The sequence below is a fragment of the Molossus molossus genome, unplaced genomic scaffold (assembly GCF_014108415.1).
Source record: "Molossus molossus isolate mMolMol1 unplaced genomic scaffold, mMolMol1.p scaffold_m16_p_10, whole genome shotgun sequence".
NCBI lineage: Eukaryota > Metazoa > Chordata > Mammalia > Chiroptera > Molossidae > Molossus > Molossus molossus.
Genome location: NW_023425345.1, coordinates 53430543 through 53457833, shown reverse-complemented (window position 1 = coordinate 53457833; position 27291 = coordinate 53430543). Strand labels below are relative to the sequence as shown.

Genomic DNA, 27291 nt, shown 5'->3' with positions numbered 1-27291 from the left:
GTGAGAGGAAGAGAGAGGAACACAGAGAGAGAGAGAAACATCGATGTGAAAGGAACACATCGAGTGGCTGCCACCTGTACGACCGACCAGGGCCGGGGACAAACTGCAACCGAGGTACACGCCCTTAGCGGGAACCGAACCCTGGTCTCTCAGGACCCAGGCCGACGCTCTAACCGCTGAGCCAAACCGGCCAGGGCAAGAAATTTTCTTCTTTACGAAGCTCCTTCTGAAGACCCTCAGCAGTGCCTTTGTGAGCTCAGACCTTGCTGATGGCACATCTTGCCTCCTTCCATAGACATCTGACATTACTGCAGTGACTATAGACTAGTTGAGATTCCTCCCATTGCATTTGCTCCCATTGCATTTGCCCTGAAATGTATTCCATTGCTTTTCAAACTATGATAATTCTAAAGTTTGTTTCAATTTGCTAAAATTTATGGATCTTAAGACTTTTGTATCAGTCAGGATAGACTATATTTTGCTACAAGAAAAACCAACCTTCCAATCTCCCTGGATTAAAAGGTCCAGGTATGTGTCACTCATCCGAGTTTATCTTGGGTTACCTGAGAGATTTGTTCCATGTCATCCATCCTTAAGCAAGGATGCGTGCTGATAGTTACCACTTGGAATGTCACTCATTCTTGTCACAGAGACAAGGGAATGTGGTAAACATGCATTAGATCTTGAAGACATCCTTGATTATTTCTGTGGTCATGTCATGGGTCACAGCAAGCTTCATGGCCATGCCTTATTTTAAGTGAGTATGAAAGTGCACTTTTGGAAGTTCCTGGAAAAAGGGCAACCAAAATCATAGTAGACAGCAGGAGCAATGATGACAGATCTATAGCAAATCTCTCCATGTTATTTGAAGTTTCTATGTAGCCCTTTTTTATGACTGTTCATTGCTTAAGGTTAATTTTGATTTAAAAAATATAAAGAAGTAAAAATTTTATGGTCCAATTTTTAGTTTCTTGAACCTGAGTTTAGATGTTGTCATAAGTATAGAAAATGCTCTTTTTTACTAGATGAAAATTGAGATGTTTTTATTTAATTAAATTTTTTTTCATTAATGATAATTATACTGATAGTTTATATTTAAATCACCCATTCAATACACATACATGTTCATAAAAGTTAAATAACATAGAAATATTTATTCAATAAAAATATAGACTAGCCCTTCTCCATACTGTCTCTCAATTTTTCTCTTACCAACACTTTACCACTACTAACATTTTCTTCTCATATTTCCAGACTCCTTCTTGTTCTTTTATGCAACACAGACATTAACACACAGGCACCTTGCTTTGAAAAGTACATTTTGGAGATATACATCTCCTCCTAAATTGTTGAACTAATTTATTTGGTCATCAGCATTATATGAGAATATCGGTTTCTCTTTACTCTCCCCAACACTGTTTATTATACCTTTATATCAATCCAATGGTGGAAAATGGCATCTCATTATTGCTTTAATGTTCATTTTCCTGATTTTCTATAAGGCTGGGCATGACATTTTGTTTGTTTCTTTATTGGCCATTATTTTCTTTTTCCTCTATAGATAGTGTACTGAGATTCTTTGCCTATTGGATTTTAATTGTTTTCTTATTGATTTTTAGGTACACTTTAAATGTTATTGAAGTTGCAAATATCTTTCCCCTTGTTATTTATGTTGACAATATGTCCTTCCCACAGCTTTATGTTCTTCTATTTCTCATATATATATAATGTCTATATATTATCTATATCTACCTACCTACCTACCTACCTGTCTATACACACATGAACACGCACTCATCTAAGTGTGAAATGCAGATAGCTGAGTGGAATAAATTTCAGAACCCAAGTAAGAATCCCTATTCACTTGTTAATTAATTCAGATTTTGATGACCAGAGTCTTTCTTATGGCTTAATTTCCAGGGATTATTTAAGGAAGAAGAGGGGATTTCCAGGTGGCAATGGTATACAGGGATTTTAGGTCCCCTGGAAGTTATGTAGAGCCTGTTCCTGTTCTAAGGTCTTAAAACTCCTAGAGGGTTGTCCATGCAGAAGCTGTCTCTATTTCAGAAAGTTAGAATCCAGGCTGTTAAACGTTTGTCTGATATGTATGTGTGTATATATGTGTGTGGGGGAAGGTGGTGTTATGTTTCAATTTTATATCCAAACATCCATGGCCCATTGTTTATTTCTACCTGCCTCTGATCTTGGAGTTATTTCAGAGTTTTACTGAGTGAAGTTTTGTTTGCTTTTGTTTGTGAGTCGTTTTATTTCGTGTTTAGTTAGGGTTGATTGGTTTCTCATGAATGTATTCTGTGGTATGGCTGTATAAATTCTTCCACACATATCTTCTTTGTTATATTTTGACTTTACAGTGTATAAAATGTTACGGAAATCTTTTCATATTTGTATACTCAGATCTACCATGTTGCTCATGACTTCCAGACATAGTCATTCTGCTCCTGTCTGCTTTATATTCCAAAAAGGTGCCACTGTCTGACCAGTGGAAGCACCATTTCTAGTGGTTGCACTATTGTTAACAATTTAATTTGTTTTGTTTTTGTGGTTTTTTTTTTTCCGTTTTCAAATGGGCTATAGGGTACATTTCAAATTACCTAAAATTTTCTGCAGGAGGAATTTGGGGCAGGATGTGTAGGAAAAAGAATATGCAATTGTAACCTTCAGCAGGGCAGATACCACCATGTTTTCTCAGGCAGGCATTACTGGGGTTTTGGCCTGGGCTGTGCAGATGCAATGGATCCAAGTTCGAAATATGGCAACTTTGAAAGATATTACCAGGCAACTGAAATCCATCAAAACATCCAGAAAATTGTCACGCCTATGAAAATGATAGCAGCAGCAAAATATGCCTGAGCTGAGAGGGAGCTGCAGCCAGCTCAAGTGTATGCAACACGATCTTTGGCTTTGGATGAAAAGGCTGATGTGAAGGTGCCTGCAGACAAGAGGGCACACTTCCTTATCGGTGTGTCTTCAGATAGAGGACTTTGTGATGCTATTCATTCCTCGGTTGCTGAACAGATGAGAAGTGAGGTGGCTATACTCACAGCAGCCGGGACAGAGGTTAAGATTGTTGGAATTGGTGATAAAATTAGGAGTCTACTTCATAGGACTCATTCTGACCAGTTTCTGGTCACGTTCTAAGAAGGGCGAAGAAAAGCCCCACATTTGGAGATGCGTCAGTCATCTGATGAAGGATCTATCATGTTTAATCCATTCAGATCTGTCATCTCCTATAAGACCGAAGAAAAGCCCGCCTTTTCTCTTAATACCACTGCAAGTGCTGAGAGCACGAGTATCTATGATGACATTGATGCTGACATGCTGCAGAATTACCAGGAATATAGTCTGGCGAACATCATCTACTGTCCCCTGAAGGAATCTACCACCAATGAGCAACATGCCAGGATGACGGCTGTGGACAATGAGAGCAATAATTCTTCTGAGATGATTGACTTTGACCTTCAACAGAACCCGCCAGGCTATCATCACAAAGGAGTTGATTGAAATCGTCTGTGGTGTTGCAGCTCTGGATTAATGAAAATCAAGTTTATCCTCACACAAGAGGCAAAGAAGGAAAATTCAGCCAGCTGATTTTGTTTTTAGCTTACTGCTGCCCTGGTCAGAAGATATTATTGGTCCATTGTTTAAGTTACTAATGACAGCAAGATATTTGTAAATTATCTTACAACAAACAATTTAGAATAAGAAGAATAAAGCATATGAAATTGTTTTGTTTCTTTCCTCAATAGAAGTTTAATTTAAAGAGTCATTCACAAGATTATATTGACCGAACATTCCAGTAGTATATCTAAAAACTGAATAGCCTTAACAAAGATTCTGATCTATCCATCCATTCATCCATCCATCCATCCATCTCTCCATCTATCTGCAAATATATAATGCTAATAATACATATGGGAAAATAGAACATCACAATCAAATGAGGACAGTAAGGATTAGTCAAAAAATGATGCTTAAAAAATTGACTACTGATAAACCAACAAATCTAATTGTACTGCCACATTGCAATGTGTATATACACACATATATCATACAATACATATGTGTAATATATTGTGTACATACATGAATAAATTATTGGCACATTTAAGAGAGCATTAAAAAATAAACAAGAAGAGAGTAGAATTAATTATGTTAGAGGAAAAACTTGCAAAGGAAAAAGATGAGTTTATTTCACTACATAAAAGTTAAAAAATATTTTATCTTGAATATCATGAATTAAAATTAGTAAAAAAAATTAGAAAATAACTTTTTAGAATGTAAGACTTAAGTTCAATGTCCTATATAACAGTTTTAAAATACTGGAAAGACATTGTTCTTAATACTGGTAATCAAAGAAACCAAAATTAAAATACTTTTTACTTCTCAAATTGAAGACGATTGAGAATGATCTGTGTTTAGAGGAGTGTGATGAAATGCATTTTCAGGTAATGCTGCTGGTAATATAAATTGATTCAGTATTTCCAGGAAGCAATTTGCTTATTTTATTTGTGTATGCATGTGTGTGTTATTTGATTGTAGGAATCTAGCCTGCAAATATAATAAAAAACAATGTGACCAATATTTCTCTACAAGAAATATCATCCCAGGTTAATTTAAAATAATGACAATGTTGTTAAAGGCAGTTTGAAACAATGTAGATTTAAGTGGAATGATAGAAATTCATTGGATATTAAGATTATTTCCAAACAAGATAATATACTGAAACATTCACTACAAAACATCGATAAATCCATTGTTTACTTTCTTTTATAGAGAAATTAAAGCTATTTTGGTCTATTAGTAAACATGTTTTGTGCCATGCTCAGAGATTTTCTATGAAAAAGCCTTGCTTTTAGAAATCATAAAAAATATTTACGTCTGCCAGTCCACAGAATGTTACTGTAAAAGACACTGCACAATTGCTTAACTCTTAGTTTTCATTAGAAATTGAGGTTTCTAGGGGTTAAGCATTCTGACTAATCATATATATATATGTATATATACTATATATATACATATATATATACTATATATATATTAGCAATAATACAAAGAACATCTTTGTGTGCAAGGAAAGTAAAACACATGTTTCAATAAAAGACGCTATAAGGAATGAAATACATTTTGTTGAGGGAAAATAAAGTAATTTTGTCCTCAAGAAAGACAAAACCAAAAAAACAAAACACCCAGAAATCAAAACCAGACACAATTTGAATATGACAAAAAAAAAATAAAGGTATAGAGGTTTATGAAAAAATAATCTTTGGATAGGAATTTATACATGGACAAGTTGATTAATTTAAAATAAATTATTATTTTTTAAAATATCAAAAGTACCCTGGTATAGGATTCGAGTTGGCCCTCCGTCTTTGTTGAAAGAACAAAGCTTTGCTGCACTTTCGATCTGCTTTTGATAACAAATTGAAAGTTCCTTTATCTTTTAAGTAGCCTACCTGAAAAACAAAGGTGTTGTGTTTTATCAGAATAATTTCTGTGCTTCATGGTATCTCTATCATCAAGTCTTTGATTACTTGAGTAAACCTAGTCTCCTCAATATTAAAGGCGCTATCAATTTGCTAATAATTATATAACCTTTTGTATTCACCTTTGAAATCTTTTATTGTCACTTTGGTTGTGTAGATGATTAGGTACTGGTTTATAATGATCTGTGACCCTATTTGGTCTAGTGTTTTAACCTCTTGTATTTTTGACAAATTAAATTCTAAATTAAGTCCTTTGGACTTTTAGCTAACTTTGGGATTTTTAAGAGGGTCCCTAGAACATTTCAAGAGATTTGTTCCTTCACCTTATAGAAGAGAGATATCAAATCAGTTAGGCGTACTTTATATGTTAGATTACATGGGGAACATTGTCAAATAAATGATGATTCACTTTCCTAGGTTGTATTGCATTGTGAACACTCAGCCTTGTATTCCCTGACTCTGGTGATGAGGATATTTCTCTCAGTACCTAGGTGCAGGGACAGCACCTTTCATAGGGGAGAGCTATTTCCTGCTTCCGGGAGGCAAAGGATGGTTAAGGTATCTTTGTATTGACTACTTTTCAATTAACTTTAATTCAAAATAATCAATATGCCAAAGTGGTATTATTTTGGAGTTGTCTGCCTTATGCTCCAACATTTCTAAAATTCTGATATGTCCTGATATCATATCAGTCATAATTCCAGTTATCTTCTTATAATGGGCATATTACAGAAATAACCAAATTTGTTCATTTAAATGTGATGAACACTCATCAGATCTTTAAGAATGGGCATTTTTAATCTTTGTCATTTATAGACAGTTACTGTTTTACTTTGATGCTTCATCATTAGGGACATTCTCGGAAAGGACTCTGACAAATACTTCAGAATGCACAACTCGGGGAACTTTCAGGTCATACCACTGAATTCCATTTAAGGAAACTTTCTTTCTTAAGCTCTCTATGACTTAGTAATTTGTTAAAGTATATCTTTGTGAACAAAGGTGAAAGAGTCATTTTTCACTCTACCTTACCCTTCCAGAATTCAGAAATTGTCAGTTAGTGTTTTTATTTTCATAGCAATATTGTCATTTGAGTGAGTTCAATAAGAATCTGTTCTCCTCATAGAAAGGCTACTGCCTCTTCTGTGGCTCAAATTCTATTGCAGAAAAGTATTTCTACCCTCTTGTACTTCATGACTAGTGAACCCATTTCACCAGTCAAGTGATTCAACCGGTCTACTAGTTCTGCAACATTTCTGGCTAGTTTTACAACATTTTTACTGTGCCTACTATCTTCAGATCTTTGGTTCAGGCAATCTCATTATCATAACTGCATGACTTGTACTCCATTAGGATTTATTTTCACTTGCACTTGGTGGAAAAATCTATGGGGGAGTTGCTTAAATTCTCATCTATTGGGAAGTTACTGCACAGCTGGATTATTGGTTACATCTATTTCATTACGTAGTCAAACAAGGACTCAGCACTGGTCATCACCCTTAAATTTACATCACAGAATAAAATGAGAATTGCCAGGTGATGTCTCTGGCAATAAAGGAATAAGATTTTTCAGAATTTTACTTCAATGATGGGGTATCGATATATATTAATATATGGTCAGAAATGTGTCTAACACTTGAGGGGAGACCAGCTAGTGTGGCTCAGTGGACTGAGCATTGCCCCATGGACTGAGAGGTCCTGGTTCGATTCCCGGTCAGGGCACATGCCTGGGTTGCAGGCTCAGTACCTGGTGGGGGGCATGCAGGAGGCATCAATGTTTTTAGCTCTCTCCCCCTTCCTCTCTCTCTAAAAACCAGTAAAACCATATTAAAATAAATAAATAAAAATAAAACTTTAGGGGATATTGCTGAATTTGTCACCAAAACCATGGCTGCTCTAGAAATATCTTTACATTTACTTACTCAAGTTGTTTCAGATAACTGAATTGCTTTCAACTATAGTCTAGCAAAACAAGGTGGTGTCTGTGTCACCACTTGTGTATTTGAAATAAGTTCTTCAGGATTGATTGAAACACTGTGCAAAATCATAAAATAAGCCCACTGGTTATAAGTACCTTTAGAAAGTTTTTGGTCTTTTGACCTGTTTAAAAGGGATAGCTTTATGGTTTAGAATTATCCTACAATTTGGAATTAGTGTCCTGTTCTTAATATTAGGAATAATCACTATCATTGTGCATCTACTGTCTTCATAATGCTGTACGAACTCCACAAGAGTAATGGTAGTACAACGTTTTGAATGTATTTCTAATCCATATAGGACCTTAGATGGACAATTAAAAGACAAATTGAAAATTACTTGAATACCTATGATGAACTTCACTAGCTTTTGTTTACTTTATAGGACTGGAAGGCAAGCCTTCCTCTGTTCTGGAGCTCTTGTTGCTCAAATGTGGCCTAAAGCTACCAAGAAAACCACTTTTCCTTCCTACATGGACTATGACATACCAGGAATGAGTCTTCCCGGTGACAGGGGATCACAATGTGAACACATGAGAAAATCCACTCCAATGATTGATCAGTGATGCTTTTGAAAAAAATACCTGATCTAAAGAGAGAAATATGAAAATTGACATAATTGGAGTCATTTTAAAATGTAGCTGGAGGAGCCACTACCGAGGAACTGCCTTGCATGTCTGCTTTCTGAACCTCTGAACTGGGCCAAACCACTCACATTCCATATCCACCAGAATGAAAGTTTCCTGTTGATATGACTGATAGAAGTGAACTTTTACCTAGTGACCACTTCACCCGACTAATCAATGAAGTACAAATCTAGCTTTGTCAGTACCAATGGACTCTTTTAAAAACAACTTACCTCAACTTTTTCTTTTCTTTTCTTTTTTTTTTTTCATAAAAAAACATGATTCCCTCTTCTGTAATCCAGACATTATTTGTGTTTCTACCTAAATCTGTTTACCCTGAAAACTGTAATGCTTGCATCCCAAACAAATACTTTTGCCTCTTGAACTGGTTGTTGTATTTTAGACTGACAGGATGGGTTGTGAGTTGGAGGCTGGCTGAAAATGATTATAATTAGGACATATTCTTTCCAAGGATAAATGTCCAGCAGGCAATTGGCTATAAGGGTACAGAACTCAGAAAGGAGATCAGGGCTAGGGCTAAAGTTGGAGGTTGAAACCTTTGAAGCATAGAGATCACTTAGAGAATGTATGTAGAGTGAGTAAAAGAATGGATATAGAATGTTGGAACGTACTATTGAATTTGACTAAGGAAGAAGATTCCATGAAAGATATTGTTGGTTTGCAAACCGACTCCTACACACAGAAGGCAGGGAGAAACCAAGAAAGAGGCAGGTCATTCCAGATTGGTCGGTGGCAGGTTTAATAAGCAAGGGAACTTACTTACCAGGCTTTTCTTAGGTAGCTCCAAGATGAGTGGATCTCTACACCCATCCACCAGAATCTTAAACATGTATATAGAAGCATTAACTGGGGTCAGTCATGTATTTAGTACGAATGATCTCAACACCCTACTTTCTCAAGGTTATGTCCTTAAAAAGTTTCTCTCAAGCTTATGGCTTTGAAAAGGCTGCTAGTTTGGGAATAGTAGGTGTGACATACATCGCAGAGACAGGGGAGAGAGTGAAGAGCCTCCGATTGTCTTGGTTGACCTCCAGAATCAACCAGCAGTCTTATCCTCTTGATGACCTCCTCCAAAAGATGTTGATAAGGAGCAGGTGAGAGATAGGAGAACAATAAGGCAAATGATAAAGTAAATTTTTCATGAATATTTGGGTTTGAGAGGGCCTCTTTTTGTGACATGTCATAAACATGATTAAATATTGAGCACAGCCCAGCCCTGGCCAGTTTGGCTTAATTGTAGAGCATCAGCCCATGGACCAATGAGTCTCGGGTTTGATTCTGGTTAAGGGCACGCATCTCAATTGCAGTTTGTCCCTGGCCCTTGTTGGGGTTGTGCGGGAAGCAACCAGTTGATGTGTCCCCCTCACATCAATGTTCCTCTCTCTCTCCATTTCTCTCCCTCTCTCTCCCTCCCACTCTATCTGAAGGTAAATGAAAAAAATAAAAAATAAATAAAATATAAAAATAAGTAAATATTGAGCACAAAGAGTGGTAGTGTAGAAGCTGTAGATAAAGGGAAAAAGAATAATGACATCAAGGCATGTTCCAGCAAGTCAGTCTTCCATGTGTTCTTATCTGAAACAAAAGCAAAAAATAAAGAGAAACCACATAAATATCTTGTCGGAAATTTTTATAAAGCATCTTATCTTACTTTTGCCATAGACATTGAGTAAACTTTACTGTTTTCTTGGTGTATTAGTTAATTATGGTTACAATCATGCTGCATATCAAATAACCATAAAAATCTCCAAATCATGAAATGTTCAGCAGTTATATCCACATAGCTGTAGGTAGTCATGGGGTCAGCTGATCTAGGATACGTGTAACTGAAAATTTTGCTCCAAGACATGTATCTGGCTGGGTGAGCTCCCTGCTTCTTTTGGGCACTGTTTCCAACTGCCAATATTCATTCTGGGCTCCAGGCTGAGGAGGAGTCAGCAGTAATACCTGGAGACTCTTCTCCTGGAGAAAGCAGAGGTGCAGGAAAGCAAACTCAATTGTTCACGTGCTTTTAGGTCTCTGTTTGCTGATTAGCCAAAGCAAGTCAATGGATGAGCCCAAAACCAAGGGAATTGTTCTTCACTCCAGGAGGTGGGGTGAGGGGAAGAGAATAGTTTTGAACAAATAGAGAAGCTCTCACACTTGATAATTCAGAATGATTTTATTAATTACTTCTTGTGCTGTGCTGTAAAGTAGTCATATTCAGTATTATTCAAATATTTAGTGTCATTTGATTGTGATGAAATGATCCCTCCTCCTGTTGCCTTCCGAATCTATTACTTCTTCATGCTACTGCTGTGTCTGTATCTGTTCTTTTTTTATTATTATTTTAAAAGTATTACAGATGTTTGCCCTTTTACTAGTTGTTCTTAATTCCCTGCTTAAAGTCATACGAGACTCTTTGAGTGAAGACCAGAAGGTGACGCTCAGCTATTTAACAGGACTTTTACTTGTTGTTTTAATATTTATTTCCTGTTATTTGGCATTGTTATAATGTTTGCTAGTCTAACAAATAGATCATTGTTGTGCTTGTATTTTCATTCTAATCCCCACTGCCTCAAAAAGTAGTAAATAATTAGTTTTTCTTTTCATAAAAATGAGTTATATTTTCTTAAAAAGTATCCCCATCTATCTACAGGATGTCTGTATTTTCAAAGGAAGGCATTGGTCAATTAACAGGTGAAGAGTACTGAATTGCAAAAAATTATTTTAATTAAAATTGTATGTGCATATCCATTCTTTATTCAAATTACAAAGCATTTCCAACATGTGGAGAGAGATAGAATGGGAGGGAAGGAGGGAGAGAGAGAGAGATAAATATCGATGTGAAAGAGACACAACAACTGGTTGCCTCCCACACAACACTAGGGCCAAGGAAGCACCATAACTGAGGTATGTGCCCTTGACCGGAATCAGACTCATGACTCATTGGTCCAAGGGCCAATGCTCTAACCACTGAGCAAAACTGGCTAGGGCTGGAGGCAGTGTATTTAATTGAAACTAATGTATTATCTGTCTATCTATCTATCCACCTATCAATATAGATACTTTTCAAAGAAGACTTGAATTTTCCAGTAAGTTGTTTTTGTTTTTTTAAACAACAGGTACCCAACCTTCAGTCATACATCTACCATTTGTTTGCTCCCTCAGCCCACTGTTTCTGTGCTACATTTATATATCGCTCATTTCATCCATGTAGGTAATTTTATTGCTCTATACTCTAGTTTCATCCAAGCAATAAAAACCACAAAGATGTCACCTAGATATAGTAGGTGTTTTTTTTTAGTGCCCATCAAAATAAATACCTATTTATTAAAATAAAAATGTCACTTTGGTACCATCTTACCTATCTAGTTTATAGCTATCATTTCCTGCCGTAACATGCACAAGGAAGCACTGTTTTAAGGGCAGTTCTGCCAAACTAGAAATATACAAACCTAGTTAAACAACTACATTTTTTTTTTTATATCCTCATCTGAGGACATTTTTCCATTTTTGTTCAGGTAGAGTGGGAGGGAGAGAGGAAAAGAGAGAGAGAAACATTGACATGAAAGGGACACATCGAGTGGCTGCCTCCCGCACGACCCAACCAGGGCCGGGGACAAACTGCAACCGAGGTACGCGCCCTTAGCGGGAACTGAACCTGGGTCTCTGTGGACCACAGGCCAACACTCTAACTGCTGAGCCAAACCGGCCAGGGCGCAACTACAACTTTTGAAAAGAGTCATTTACTTTTACTTTCCAATTATTTTTCAGGTTTGTGGAAGGGATGCTTAACATTTGTTATAATGCCATTGATCGTCATATTGAAAACGGGAAAGGAGATAAGATTGCTATCATCTATGACAGTCCTGTCACAAATACGAAAGCAACTATTACCTATAAAGAAGTCCTGGAGCAGGTAATGTCATACATTTTCTGTACAGTATATGTTATTCAGTAGTCCTACAGAAATAATTTAAATAGCATACAGGATCGTTGTATAACCTTTAATTATCTAAATCCATTGACATGTTACCATATGTTTCTGTTCATGCACTTTGGACACAGGACTGCAACTCATTTGAAGTGCTTTTATCTCTTCCATTGATATGTTACAGTACTGGAAATCTCTAAGAAAATGTTCAGTTCCTCTCTGGCCTCTGTTTTCCATCTGCACTGCCATCGCCTTCATCCAGTCATTCTAAATTTAGCTCTTGTACGATTGAAGCTGTCTCCTGACTTCCCTGTTAGCAGGTCTGCTCATGTCAGGTCTTCACCAGAGACTTTTCTCCCTAAGCAACAACATATTTCTGTACCCCACTTACAATTTTTTTCTTAAAGAATTATTGTTATTCAGAGAGTAAAGTGTGAACTTATGTGATGTATAAGACACTTTGGATTCTGAGCATAGCATTTTTTATAGTTTTATTTCCCAGCCTTTGTGGCTATGGACACAACAGTGTTCACCCTGGGTGGCCCGTCACTCCCTCGGGTCACCGGACCCTTCCCAGCTCTTTGCCCATGCTCATTCCTTCTCCTTATTTATTCTTATTCAGTTTGTTTCCCACCTGTGTAGTTCTTAGGTGGATTGTGATATTGACAGATGCATTCTGAGACTCTCTTTGCACATTCGGGTAGAAATGCGGTTTCAGAGGCAATTAGAACAGTATTAGGTATTGCGGACTCTGGGAGAGTTCTAGCTCTGGGCAGCATTTATTTACACCTGCTTTAAAGGGAGATAATTGTGTAGGGCAGGGTTTTCCAACCTTGGCACTATTGACATTTTCAGCCAGAGAATTCTTTGTTGTGGGGTGCTGTTACGTATATTTAGGATGTTCAGCAGCATCCTGGTTTTCTACTCATTAGATGCCAGCAGCACCCTCCTCCCAGCTGTGATGATCATCAAAGACTCCACATGTTGCTCAATGTCGCCTGGGTGGCAAAATCATTACTAGCTGAGAACTACTGGTTGCGCAGAGCCTCTCATACTTGGGTTTGCAAGCATTTGCTTTTAAATTAAGGCCTTTTGAGTCACATTGTCTTCTTTTGCTTTTTTTTTTTAAACTTATTTAGGGTTTCCATTCAGCTTTTAGAAAGTTTCATTAACTTTCCCTGATTCTCTGAAATTACATCCTTTTGCATCTGCAGTGTTCCTGTTTAGCCTTCTAAGAGAATTCAAGAACGGCAACTGAGACAAAAGAGTGAACTCCCCATCCTGAGTTATTGCAAATAATCAAGAGACAAAACAGAAGCCAGTTTTGCTCAGACTGGGTCACAATCCCAGCGTAAGCTGATTAAACATTGAAGGATCTATGAAAAGGGAAGACTGAAGAACCAGACTTAGAAAAACGGCATACCTATTCCCATTTCATTGAGTGGAGAAAAACAATTTTACTTGGCTAACCAAAGTTATAATTATAAAAACAACAAACAAGCCCTGGCCGGTTTGGCTCAGCGGTTAGAGCGTCCGCCTGCGGTCTGGAGAGACCCGGGTTCGGTTCCCGCTAAGGGCACGTACCTCGGTTGCAGTTTGTCCCCGGCCCTGGTTGGTTGTGCGGATGGCAGCCACTCGATGTGTCCCTTTCACATCGATGTTTCCCTCTCTCTCTCTTCCTCTCTCTCCCTCCCACTCTGTGCAAAAAATGGAAAAAATGTCCTCGGATGAGGATTAAAAAAATAAATAAATAAATAAAATAAATAAATAAATAAATAAAACAATAAAAAAAATAAAAACAACAAACAAACAAACAAACACAAAAACAAAACAACCACAGAGTACCGTGTTCACTGTGTCATAAGCCTCTATACCTAAGTTTTTGATATGCTAAGATATCAGTTCAAATCACTGTAAAAAAAAATCAATCATCCACATCATTTGTCACCTAACCAACATAACTATAATTTTAACTAAGTTAAACATCAAATCTCTAATTTGTCCTTCTTTCACATTGTTATTTTAAATTTTAATTCCTTTTTTCTTTATTGATTTTAGAGAGGAAGGGAGAGGGAGATAGAAACATTGATGAGAGCCCTGGCTGGTTTGGCTCAGTGGTTAGAGCGTTGGCCTGCGGTCCAGAGAGACCCGGGTTCAGTTCCCGATAAGGGCATGTACTTTGGTTGCAGTTTGTCCCTGGCCCTGGTTGGGTCCTGTGGGTGGCAGCCAGTCGATGTGTCCCTTTCATGTCGATGTTTCTCTCTCTCTCTCTCTCCCTCCCGCTCTGTCTGAATAAAAAATGGAGAAATGTCCTCGGGTGAGGATAAAAAAAAAAGAAAAAAAGAAACACTGATGAGAGAGAACATCAATTGGCCGCCTCCTACATGCTCCCCACTGCGGCTTGGGTCAAACCTGGGCGTGTGCCCTGACAGGGAATCGAACTGGCGACCTCTTGGCATATGGGTCAACACTCAACCACTGAGCCACTCTGGCCGGGCTATATTCCATGTGTTATTTTAGCTTTGCATTTTTTGCTTTTAGACAAGGTTTATTTTATTTTTTTAATTAAAATGTGTTCCTATTTTGGCATACTGTCACTCTCTCATTTTAATAATTTTAAGGCCTAAGATACAAGTCAATCTTAATTGGTATACAGAAGCTAATTTATGTATTAGAAAAATGTTATCGGTATCAACATATTATATTTAACATGTAACCAACGTCAGAGTCACGGAGAAATCTTGAGAGAAACCCCAAATCAGGAAAGTTAAATAATGGTTGTTGCTCTTCTCATTTTCTTTTTAATCAGGTACGTAAGCATATATGATACATGCACATCCACATTTGGCTTAGGAGCTGTTTGCTCACTCATCTTGATTTTCTAAGTGTGGATTCAGACCCTTCTGAGGTTTGTGCTGGTTCATCGGTTTCAGTTTAGCTTGTCATCAAGCACTTAAAAGGTCGGCTTCTCTCACCTGCTGACAGACAGCTGACGCCCTGGGCTTTTCTTCTCCAAAGTACTAAAGGAGGAGCTGCTAGGAGCGAGGAAGGCATTGTGCCCCACTTTGATCACCCACTCCCGCTGGTTCCCTGTGGCCTTCATTTTATTGAGTAGAGAAGACAAAGAAAGATTTAATGGATGATGCCATTGCGAACCAACAAAAAGTAGTGCCTTGGCACTTGATTTGTTTTACTCTGCCCTGTCTTGTTTCTACTGGGAGTTTCTGGCTAGGTAAAACTTTAGTTAGCATTTCTTATTTAATTATCGAACCAACTAGTTTTAGGCTAAACTGTTTCAGTGACATGAAAGAACTGGAGATTTTACAGGATGATTCAGAATTAGAGCTTTTTCTAAAATGGCCGTCTTTTATGTAGATCTAGTCATTGAAATGACCCTTTAAGATTTTTATAGAGAGATTTGAGCCTGGTTTAAGATTCATGTGTCATTTTCAAGCGGCTAAAGTAACAGGTAAACAGTAAAGAATATGATGGGGGCTGGGCTGTATCTGTGGGAACACGGGAAGCCCCGGCTCAGCCAGGGGTTAATAGTGCTGGCGGTGGTGAGAACAGCTCCAGGTGTTCGACCAGAGGGTCAGACCAGACCTGGGTTTAGCAACCGCAGTACTTGAGCTCCAGCTAGGAAAGAATTCAGAGCCAAGACTCAGACTGTAAGAGAACATTTATTTAGAAGATCACAGAGGTGGAAGGCATGAGTGGTAGAAGAAATGGGCTCAGGGAAAAGTTACAGAGGCAAAAGAAGGGCCTTGGGGGAAGTGGAGGGGATGGGGTACCGGGAGGGGATGGGGTACCGGGAGGGGGAAGGCGTGAGGGCACTCCCGCGAGGAGCAGTGTGCTGGGTCCTCTGTCCTAAGGGTTTAAGGGGGAGATTTTAGGGGAGGTCCCAGGGGAGGACCTCAATAGAATATTCAGCAGCTTTCCTGGTGTGTCCTTTCAGGGTTGGGGTCTCCACTGATTGATTGGTCAGCGCCAGGGCAGGGGTCATGATTCAGTGCTTCTGGTTCTTTGCCTGATTTTGCTGCTGCTCTGGGCCTGGAGCTGAAACACAACTGAGCCTAGATGTTCTCTCTAGGGAGGAAACGTCAGGAGGTCTAAAGCATATGCTAAGGGAGGGAAGGTTACCTTGGGGGTGAGGACCTTCTTTTTCCAGTTTTTCCCATTGTTAGGCACCTGGGGCTTCCCGCCCCGGTGACCTTCTGTACCTGGGGCCTCCCGCCCCGGTGACCCTCTGTACCTGGGGCCTCCCGCCCCGGTGACCCTCTGTACCTGGGGCCTCCCGCCCTGGTGACCCTCTGTACCTGGGGCTTCCCGCCCCGGTGACCCTCTGTACCTGGGGCTTCCTGCCCTGGTGACCCTCTGTACCTGGGGCTTCCTGCCCTGGTGACCCTCTGTACCTGGGGCTTCCTGCCCCGGTGACCTTCTGTACCTGGGGCTTCCTGCTCTGGTGACCCTCTGTACCTGGGGCCTCCCACCCTGGTGACCTTCTGTACCTGGGGCCTCCCACCCTGGTGACCCTCTGTACCTGGGGCCTCCCACCCTGGTGACCCTCTGTACCTGGGGCTTCCTGCCCCGGTGACCTTCTGTACCTGGGGCTTCCTGCTCTGGTGACCTTCTGTACCTGGGGCCTCCCACCCTGGTGACTCTCTGTACCTGGGGCCTCCCGCCCTGGTGACCCTCTGTACCTGGGGCCTCCCACCCTGGTGACCTTCTGTACCTGGGGCTTCCCGCCCTGGTGACCCTCTGTACCTGGGGCTTCCTGCCCTGGTGACCCTCTGTACCTGGGGCTTCCTGCCCCGGTGACCTTCTGTACCTGGGGCCTCCCACCCTGGTGACCTTCTGTACCTGGGGCTTCCCACCCTGGTGACCTTCTGTACCTGGGGCCTCCCGCCCTGGTGACCTTCTGTACCTGGGGCCTCCCACCCTGGTGACCCTCTGTACCTGGGGCCTCCCACCCTGGTGACCCTCTGTACCTGGGGCCTCCCACCCTGGTGACCTTCTGTACCTGGGGCCTCCCACCCTGGTGACCCTCTGTACCTGGGGCCTCCCGCCCTGGTGACCTTCTGTACCTGGGGCCTCCCACCCTGGTGACCCTCTGTACCTGGGGCCTCCCACCCTGGTGACCTTCTGTACCTGGGGCTTCCCGCCCTGGTGACCCTCTGTACCTGGGGCCTCCCGCCCTGGTGACCCTCTGTACCTGGGGCTTCCTGCCCTGGTGACCCTCTGTACCTGGGGCTTCCTGCCCCGGTGACCTTCTGTACCTGGGGCCTCCCGCCCTGGTGACCTTCTGTACCTGGGGCTTCCCACCCTGGTGACCTTCTGTACCTGGGGCCTCCCGCCCTGGTGACCTTCTGTACCTGGGGCCTCCCACCCTGGTGACCCTCTGTACCTGGGGCCTCCCACCCTGGTGACCTTCTGTACCTGGGGCCTCCCACCCTGGTGACCCTCTGTACCTGGGGCCTCCCACCCTGGTGACCTTCTGTACCTGGGGCCTCCCGCCCTGGTGACCTTCTGTACCTGGGGCCTCCCACCCTGGTGACCCTCTGTACCTGGGGCCTCCCACCCTGGTGACCCTCTGTACCTGGGGCCTCCCACCCTGGTGACCTTCTGTACCTGGGGCCTCCCGCCCTGGTGACCCTCTGTACCTGGGGCCTCCCGCCCTGGTGACCTTCTGTACCTGGGGCCTCCCACCCTGGTGACCCTCTGTACCTGGGGCCTCCCACCCTGGTGACCCTCTGTACCTGGGGCCTCCCACCCTGGTGACCTTCTATACCTGGGGCCTCCCACCCTGGTGACCCTCTGTACCTGGGGCCTCCCACCCTGGTGACCCTCTGTACCTGGGGCCTCCCACCCTGGTGACCCTCTGTACCTGGGGCCTCCCACCCTGGTGACCCTCTGTACCTGGGGCCTCCCGCCCTGGTGACCTTCTGTACCTGGGGCCTCCCACCCTGGTGACCCTCTGTACCTGGGGCCTCCCACCCTGGTGACCTTCTGTACCTGGGGCTTCCCGCCCTGGTGACCCTCTGTACCTGGGGCCTCCCGCCCTGGTGACCCTCTGTACCTGGGGCTTCCTGCCCTGGTGACCCTCTGTACCTGGGGCTTCCCGCCCCGGTGACCTTCTGTACCTGGGGCCTCCCGCCCTGGTGACCTTCTGTACCTGGGGCTTCCCACCCTGGTGACCGTCTGTACCTGGGGCCGTCCCGCCCTGGTGACCTTCTGTACCTGGGGCCTCCCACCCTGGTGACCCTCTGTACCTGGGGCCTCCCACCCTGGTGACCTTCTGTACCTGGGGCCTCCCACCCTGGTGACCCTCTGTACCTGGGGCCTCCCACCCTGGTGACCTTCTGTACCTGGGGCCTCCCGCCCTGGTGACCTTCTGTACCTGGGGCCTCCCACCCTGGTGACCCTCTGTACCTGGGGCCTCCCACCCTGGTGACCCTCTGTACCTGGGGCCTCCCACCCTGGTGACCTTCTGTACCTGGGGCCTCCCACCCTGGTGACCCTCTGTACCTGGGGCCTCCCGCCCTGGTGACCTTCTGTACCTGGGGCCTCCCACCCTGGTGACCCTCTGTACCTGGGGCCTCCCACCCTGGTGACCCTCTGTACCTGGGGCCTCCCACCCTGGTGACCTTCTGTACCTGGGGCCTCCCACCCTGGTGACCCTCTGTACCTGGGGCCTCCCACCCTGGTGACCCTCTGTACCTGGGGCCTCCCACCCTGGTGACCTTCTGTACCTGGGGCTTCCCGCCCTGGTGACCTTCTGTACCTGGGGCTTCCCGCCCTGGTGACCCTCTGTACCTGGGGCTTCCTGCCCTGGTGACCCTCTGTACCTGGGGCTTCCTGCCCCGGTGACCTTCTGTACCTGGGGCCTCCCACTCTGGTGACCTTCTGTACCTGGCCCTCATCCTTGCTCTGCTTATGAGTAACTGCCTACCACAGCAGGGCCTAGGAAGGATTTCTGGAAGACTTCGTACCTAAAGTTAGCCCAAGGGACCAAACGTTGGAAGGGAAAGACTGTGGGGAGAAGGAAGCCTTGCAGACGGAAGGAATAGGACCTGCAGAGGTGCTGTGGGAAGGCAGAACCTGTGTCCCCTCAGTGGCTTCGGCTGAAAGTCCAGCACAAGGGGCGGGAGAGCCCGAGCGGAGGGCCGAGAGTGCCACACGCTGCTTGAACTTTCTGCTGTGGGCAGTGGAGACAAAAGAGCAAACCCAGCTCTGGCCTGTGGGTCGTGATCTGGCTCCTGTGACCTACTCCTGTGACCACCACAGGGCCCCGCCACTGCAGGCCGCTCTCCTGGCCGCTCCAGTCCCCCTGCGAGCTCGGCACACCCCTGCTCTCTGCTGGGTGGAGTTCGCACTGCTCTCTCCTAGAGTGTACGTCCGTGTGGGCCGGGCCTTTGTCTTGTTCACAGGAACAGTGTTTGGTGCATAGTAGACATTTGTTGAATGATGAAGGGATGGATGAATGAAACTCCACTTGAAATTTCTAGGGGACTCTAGTTTCCTCCACCGCAGAAACGTCTTGTTTTTAAATTGTATCAGTAATAGAACGTGATCTTTCCAAGTAAATTCTAACTTCTTAATATCTGTAAAAGGTTTTAGTTTTATATTTGGCTTGAGAGTTCAAGATGAATATCTCCTTGAATATCCCACCTATACAACGCAGATCTGTATTCCAGGGGACAGGCACACGTGTGCTGTGTTTTTCTCTTCTTAGGTCTCTTCAAGTTAGTAGTTATGTAAAATCTCAGTGAAATAAAAGGTGTGTGTGTGTGTGTGTGTGTGTGTGTGTGTGTGTGTGTGAGAGAGAGAGAGTTTGTTTGTTTGTATGTATTATATGTAGTGTTTATCTTTTTTAGAAATTCCTACATTGAATTTAATTTCTCCATCTCTAATTTTATTTAAAATTTCTCTCTCTGTATATGGTAAATTTATTTTATTTATAGTCATACAATTATACATTTTTATTTACTAAATAAGAATACGATTCCCTAAATAGCCTTTGAGAAATTTTCTTGAATGTATGTATACAGGGAAAAATTGATGAAGCCCAGTGTGTGCTAAATTTTCCTGATTTAATTTAAACTGATAGAATCTATTATCTCTACTAAAGGTAATTTTTGGAAATATAATTACAGCAGTTGTTGTAATTATGAAGGTTGAATAATTTAGAGGAAAAATTTACTCTGATATCTAGGGTCATGTCTCATGAAAAGTCCTCCTTCCACACTGCCCTTTGGGCTGCTCTCTTCAAAGTATGAATGCCATTGTGTCAGAAATATGTCAGGGTGAGAGAATATGATATTCCTCTGTCTGTCACATCATCAGTATTTCCTCAAGTAAAAACCTAAAACACAAAAACCGGATGATGCAGAAAATCAGTCCTGCCAGTGGGTGCTGTGTTGAGAGGAAAACACAACAGTGCCTATTAACAGTTTCCTTTCCTTCAAGTTCCTGAAGAAGCAATAAAAACTTCATTTGTGTTACTGTCAGCTCCACTAAAAACTACCTCTGTAAATTACCCTTTTCAAGCTTGGTAAACAGGTGAGTGATGCTCATATGAGATTGAATGTACAGTGGTTAATATATGATTTTTCCTAACATAATTTTAAAAACCCTTTCTTTGAAAGGTAATATACATTCAGATTGGTGCATAGACCCTAAGTACAAAGCTTGTTAGAGTTCCACATAGAACACCCCCATTCGACAAGATCTGTCACATACCCAGAGACAATTCCCAGCCCTTACTATGCCTCCCTTTAGTCATTTTTCCTCACCCTCATGTAATTTTATGCGCAGACATCAAAAGACCATTTATGATGAGGTTTACCTGCTTTTGTATCTGGCTTTTTTCACTCAGTCTTTGTCTATAAGGTTCTTTCATCTCAACAAAAGAAGTTGTTGTTTGGTCATTTGGGTCATGACTAGTTCGGGGCTGTTACAAATGCTGCTGCTGTACATATGTTTGTGCACTGAATTTTGTGATGAAACGTATGCATTTCTTTTGGGCATGTGCTTAGGAGTGAGAGTGCTGGTTCATGGAATGTGTACATGTTCAATTTGAGTAGATAGTGTCAAACAATTTTCCAGAGTGGTTGGACCGATGGGTTTCCCGCTTCTGGTATCGTGTACTTAGTATGGAGAATCCCGAGCCTTAATATTGGCCTTTCTGATGAATGTGTTGTGATATTGCATTGTGATTTTAAGTTGCTTTTTCCTAATGACTAGTGAAGCTGAGCACCTTTTCCTGTGCGTCTTGGCCAATTTTTGCTGCACTTTTCTCAAAGGCCCATTCAGATATTTTGCCCATTTGTTCTTCTATTGCTTTGTTACCATGTTCCAAGCTAAGGGGGGAGACTTTCTCACATTTAAAGAAAATACCTTATCAATACCTGACAACCTTAAGAAAAAACGATGATGATGTTGTAACGCAAGTGTTGATGAATTAAGTGGTTTTTAAGAAACTAAAGCTGAGAAGACAGTTTCCCCTATTTAAAATATAATTAATGATAAAATCGACCCTGTACTCATCTATCCTGGAAGGAAATTGGGAAGCAGATGTCCTCCAGTGGAACAGCTTAAAGCAGTATTGAAGCCCCAGTCTTGAAGGCTGGGAATGATCTACTGAAGACGGGGCTGTGCAAGTATTTTTATTTTAGATATGTTGATTTTGAGTGGCCTGGCTCAATCTTATTTTTCCATAAGCCTCACTATTTTTTGTGATCTATTTTGTGTAATACAAGGTTGCATAATGAGTTTGAGCAGAAACACTTGTATTTAGTTTGAAATGGGAGATGAATGTATACCAACCATTGATTAAATTTTTTATCAAAATTGTAACTGGAACCTTATTTTGAATAACTTTTAGACTTAATAAAATTTAAGTTCGATTCTGAGAGTACTCCATGTTAAAAAAAATAAGTATTAGACCAATTTAATTAAAAAATAAAACATTTTAGTAATTCTAGCTTCATTTTTCCATGTTTAGAGCTGTGTATTCAACAATAAAGTTGTCTAAAGATAATTTTTACATCAACCCAAAACAACAATGCAACCAAATCGTGGTATTTTTAATGGTGCACTCCAAGGGAAGGTTTCTGTATAATTTCCACATAGAATCCCAGGAAAAGTGCTTTAGTTCTCTTTCTTTCAGTCATATGATATACAAAATCTACTTGGATGATTTTCATCATTTAAAATTGCCTAATAAATGATGTAATGCTTTTAAAATTTTTTTTAATTTTTGTTTTTTAAATTTATCATTATTTTTGAAAGGATTACAGATGTCCTTCCTTCCCCCCACAACCTCCTCCCCACTTCTACCAACCCCTGCCTTCACCTCACTATTGTCTGTATCCACTAGTTATGCATATATGCATATAAGTTATTTAGTTTATCTCTTCCTGCCCCTTCATATGATTTTTTTTTAATTCTTTTTTTTTTTTTTTATCCTCACCCGAGGACATTTTTCCATTTTTTTTTTATCCTCACCCGAGGACATTTTTCCATTTTTTTGATCAGATAGAGCAGGAGGGAGAGAGAGGAAGAGAGAGAGAAACATCTATGTGAAGGGACACATCGAGTGGCTGCCACCCGCACGACCAACCAGGGCTGGGGACAAACTGCAACCGAGGTACGTGCCCTTAGCGGGAACCGAACCCGGTTCTCTCTGTACCGCAGGCCGACGCTCCAACCGCTGAGCCAAACCGGCCAGGGCTTTTTTTTTTAATTCTTAATGTTTAGGTTGAAGGCTAGGCTGCTAAAACAAAGGTACCCAATAATATAGTGGATTAAAATTTTTAAAAAGCATTTCTCATTCAAAAATAGTGAGATTTAGTTTGCTATGACCCCCAGATAAAATCTTTTTGTCTCTTCATCCCCAACTTCATTGCTTTCATCTTCATCTTTGAAGTTGTGATAAGGTGCATGTGAGATGCCAGAAGAGAATGCAAAAAATCTGAAATGCTTTTTTTGAGGCCTGTACTCAGATTTGTTCTACATGACCTCCCAGCACATCCCATTTGGCCATCAGCTGCAAGGAAAGCTTCTACCGTAGGAGTTTCTACCATAAATATTCCTACATATCATAAGCAAAATAAATACCAGATCTTACACATAAATGAATGTAACCCTTTAATGTCAATACATAATGAGTCTAGGGAAGCAAATAAAAACTAAAAATAAAGTCTTATAGGTAGTGTGCTAGAGATAGAGAAGGAAGACCTCCTCAGTGACATGTACTCCTCAGACACATACTGAGTGTTTATGGTGTACCATTTACTGTATTAAGAAGTGGGGTCAGAACAGTAATAGCTCTCTCCTTGGCAAGCTCCCCTTTCAGATGTAATTGTAGGTGGCTGAGGAGGGAAGAAAGAACTTTTCCTAAGTCTGCTGGATTTTTATTTCTTTTAGCTCAAAATAATCCTCATTCCAAAATGACATATTTTGGGGTGGTCATTTCTGGTCCTCTTCACTTGTACACAGAAAAGCCACAATCTGCATTGTATTTGAAAGCTCCATCGTCAGCAAGGTGATTTTGGAACCAGGCTAACCAGAGAGAGAGAGGAAAGGAGCAAGAGAGAGAGATAGAAACATCAATGAGAGACTTCCGGTCAAGATGGCGGGTAGGTAAACGCGGTATCGTGTCCTCCCACAACCACATCAAAGTCACAACTAAACTACAGAACAAGCATCATTCAAAACCGCCTGAAATCAAGCTGAATGGAAGTCGTACAGCTACGGAATTAAAGCAGCAGCCACATCCAGACCGGTAGGAGGGGCGGAGGCACAAGGGGCGGCTGCTGCGGCGCGACGGGCTGGTCCCACACCCACGTGTGGCGGATAAAAATCAGGAGGCTCCCGCGGCTGGGAAGGTCCTTCCTGAGGACTGAGGGGTCCCCGTCCCACACCAGGTGCTCCGCTCAGGGTTCCAGTGCCAGGAAGAGAAGTCCCCATAACTTCTGGCTGAAAAAGCCAGCAGGAACTGAGGCTCAGGGAAGCTGATCTGGCTAGAGCCCCAGGCAGCTCCTTAAAGGGCCCGCGCACAGACTTATCGGACTCTCTCCCTCTAAGCTCGGAGGGGAGGCAGCTCGAGGGGCACCAGAGACATACAGGGAAGAACTGAGCTGTTTGGCACTGGAGCGAGGGCTGGAGAGGGGGCTTCCTCGGGGACAAACGTGCTGTAAGAGGCCTTTGTTCCTTTGGTGAGCCCTTCCCGGGGGCGGCAGACAGCCTCCATATCTGGGACTCCAGCAACCTGGCTCACACTGGTAGCCCCGCCCTGCTGACTCCCTGAGGCCCCGCCCCACCCAACTTTCAGGCCCACCCAAGCTGTTGCCACTTGCTTAACCATAGGATTGTCCGGTCTTGGATCCTGCTTCAGGTTTTTCCTAAATTCTTTCAAATGAGCAGCATCTGGTCTCAGTGAGCCTCATACCTCTCATTAAGTAATACACTGAAACAAACACAGGGAGGCAGCCAAAATGAGGAGACAAAGAAACAGGTCCCAAATGAAAGATCAGAACAAAACCCCAATAAAAGAACTAAGCGAAATGGAGATAAGCAACCTAATAGATATTGAGTTCAAAATACTGCTTATAAAGATGCTCAATGAACTTAGTGAGAACCTCAGTGAACTTAGTGAGGGTCTCAAGAGCATAAAAAAGGACCAGTCAGAAATCATGGATACACAGTTAGAATTGAAGGAGGCATTAACTGAAATAAAGAATAATTTGCACAGCTTCAATAATAGAGTGTGTAAATCCAAGGAGCAAACCATCGATTTGGAATATAAGGAAGCAAAAAATGCCAATCAGAACAGCAAAAAGAAAAAAGAATCCAAAAAATATGAGGATAGTGTAAGGAGCCTCTGGGACAACTTCAAGCGTGCCAACATTCGCATCTTGGGGGTGCCAGAAGAAGAAGAGCGAGAACAAGAAATCGAAAACCTGTTTGAAACAATAATGGCAGAAAACTTTCCTAACTTGGTGAAGGAAACAGACATACAAGTCCAGGAAGCACAGAGAGTCCCAAACAAGATGAACCCCAAGAGGCCCACACCAAGACACATCATCATCAAAATGCAAAAGGTTCAAGACAAAGAGAGAATCTTAAAAGCAGCAAGAGAAAGGCAGCTAGTTACCTACAAGGGAGTTCCCATTAGGCTGTCAGCTGATTTCTCAAAAGAAACTTTGCAGGCCAGAAGGGAGTGGCAAGAAATATTCAGAGTGATGAAAACCAAGAACCTAAAACCAAGATTACTCTATCCTGCAAAGCTGTCATTTAGAATCGATGGCCATATAAAGACTTTCCCAGACAAGAAAAAGTTAAAGGAGTTCATCACTACCAAACCATTATTATATGAAATGATGAAGGGTCTTTTTGAAGAAAAAGATAAAATATATGAACAAACAAAATGGCAATGAATACATATCTATCAACAATGGAATCTACAAACAAAATGAACAGGTAGAACAGAAACATTCTCATAGATACAGAGAACATTTTGTTGGTTGCCAGTTGGGAGGGGGGTTGGGGGAATAGGTGAAAAAGGTGAAGAGATTAAGAAGTACAAATTCATTGCTAGACTGACAAAACTCAAAGGGAAAGGGGTTGGGGGTGGGGTGGGAAGAAATAAACCAAAGAACTTATATGCATAAAAAAAAAAAAAAGTGCGGTCAGAAAGACGAGTAAGACACAGTTTCTTTATTCAAGGAGTTCATAGTTTGCCTGGTGAGAAAAAGACAAGACCAATTGTGTGATAAAAGGGCGAAAAAGCATTGAGCATTTGTAGCATGGAGGAAGAAGGGACAGACTGGGCCCTGACAGGTCAGAGAAGGCTCTGCTGAGGTAGTGCTGTATTAGCTAAGACATGAAAGAAAGACAGAAATATGTGCTGCGGTGTCCCCAAAGGACTGCAGCAGACCTGTTTATTCAAGAGAGTTGACATCATTATGATGAAGGTGTGCACTCTGAAGACAAAACTGACTATCTTTGCTGGCCAAAGTTCTAGGCCAGCAAGAGAAGTTAAATGGGAAACAAAAGAAGATGGTTGAAGGGTAAAAAAAGGAGACAGGCAGTTTTTAATAATTTTTTTTGGTTCTTTTTTTAATTGATTTTTTGAGAGAGAGAGAGAGAGAGAGACATCGATAAGAGAAAACATCAACTGGCCCCCTTCTACATGCCCCCCACTGGGGATCGGACCCACAACCTGGGCATGTGCCCTGACCAGGAATTGAACCGGTGACCTCTTGGTGTATGGGTCGATGCTCAACCACTGAGCCACACTGGGAGGGTGAGACAGGCAGTGTTTAAATTTTGGGAGGAAAGAAATAGAGAAAGAAAACAATTGTTCCTACAAGTGGAAGTGGAAGGAATTGGCAACATTTATTCTTTGTTCTGTTGACTAGCATCTGAACCTGTTATACAGTCAGCAACTTTGGGACAGCTGAACACACTCCACTTTTAGTTTCTGACCATTGATAATGTATGAAACTGAAGTTATTGGACCTGACAATTTTACAGCAGTAGGAGGATAAAGCTAATTAACATCAATTGAACACATAGAGTAGCGCCTTGAGTGATACAAATAAAGATTTAAGGGTAGAATCATATTTTGAATGTATGAAACAAAATATTTTCCATATAAAATTTTGAAATCAATAAATATGTAGATATGGGAAGTGATGCTGGTAACATTTTTATTTTATTTGGCAGTTTTATGCTCACATATGTGCACTTGTAATAGTTAAGTAAAATAAATTTAAATAAATCAATGGAGGCTTACATTCAATAGAATTATTGTCCAGATTAGAGAACTTGGGGAAACTATTTATTTTCTCATGCCATACTTGATTTAAGATAATTTTGTTTCTATTACAAAACTGAATTACATTAACTTTATCATATATAGTTTTCACGGGAAATTTGATCTATTTTTAAATATTTATTACACATTCTTGGCATGTGTGATGAACTATGTTTGCTTTGTTTATTAGTTACTAATGTATGCATTATATTTGGGAATTTTTCATTTTTATAAAGATGTATGGCTCCTTTCGTTGAGTGATGTTAATGCTATTGGAACATACCCAGCTACTGCAGTGATCTCATGTCCTTGTACCCTCTTGGGCATTTCACACGCTGTCTGTGAGTCCTTTATATATATTGATTGACTTTCAGGATATATTGACCAACAAAACCATAAAGGCTAACAGGAACATAGCCGAATGCTG

The 27291-nt window shown here is 41.7% G+C and overlaps 1 protein-coding gene and 1 pseudogene across 1 annotated transcript in view; both read left to right on the top strand.

Annotated features, from left to right (window-relative positions):
- ACSS3 (acyl-CoA synthetase short chain family member 3) overlaps positions 1-27291 on the top strand; it is a 157636-nt gene that overhangs the window by 19863 nt on the left and 110482 nt on the right. The window contains exon 2 of the mRNA XM_036252870.1: positions 11884-12028. Within this exon, the coding sequence (XP_036108763.1) occupies positions 11884-12028 (145 nt within the window). The remainder of the gene's footprint in view (positions 1-11883; positions 12029-27291) is intronic.
- LOC118624512 lies at positions 2699-3553 on the top strand (annotated as a pseudogene).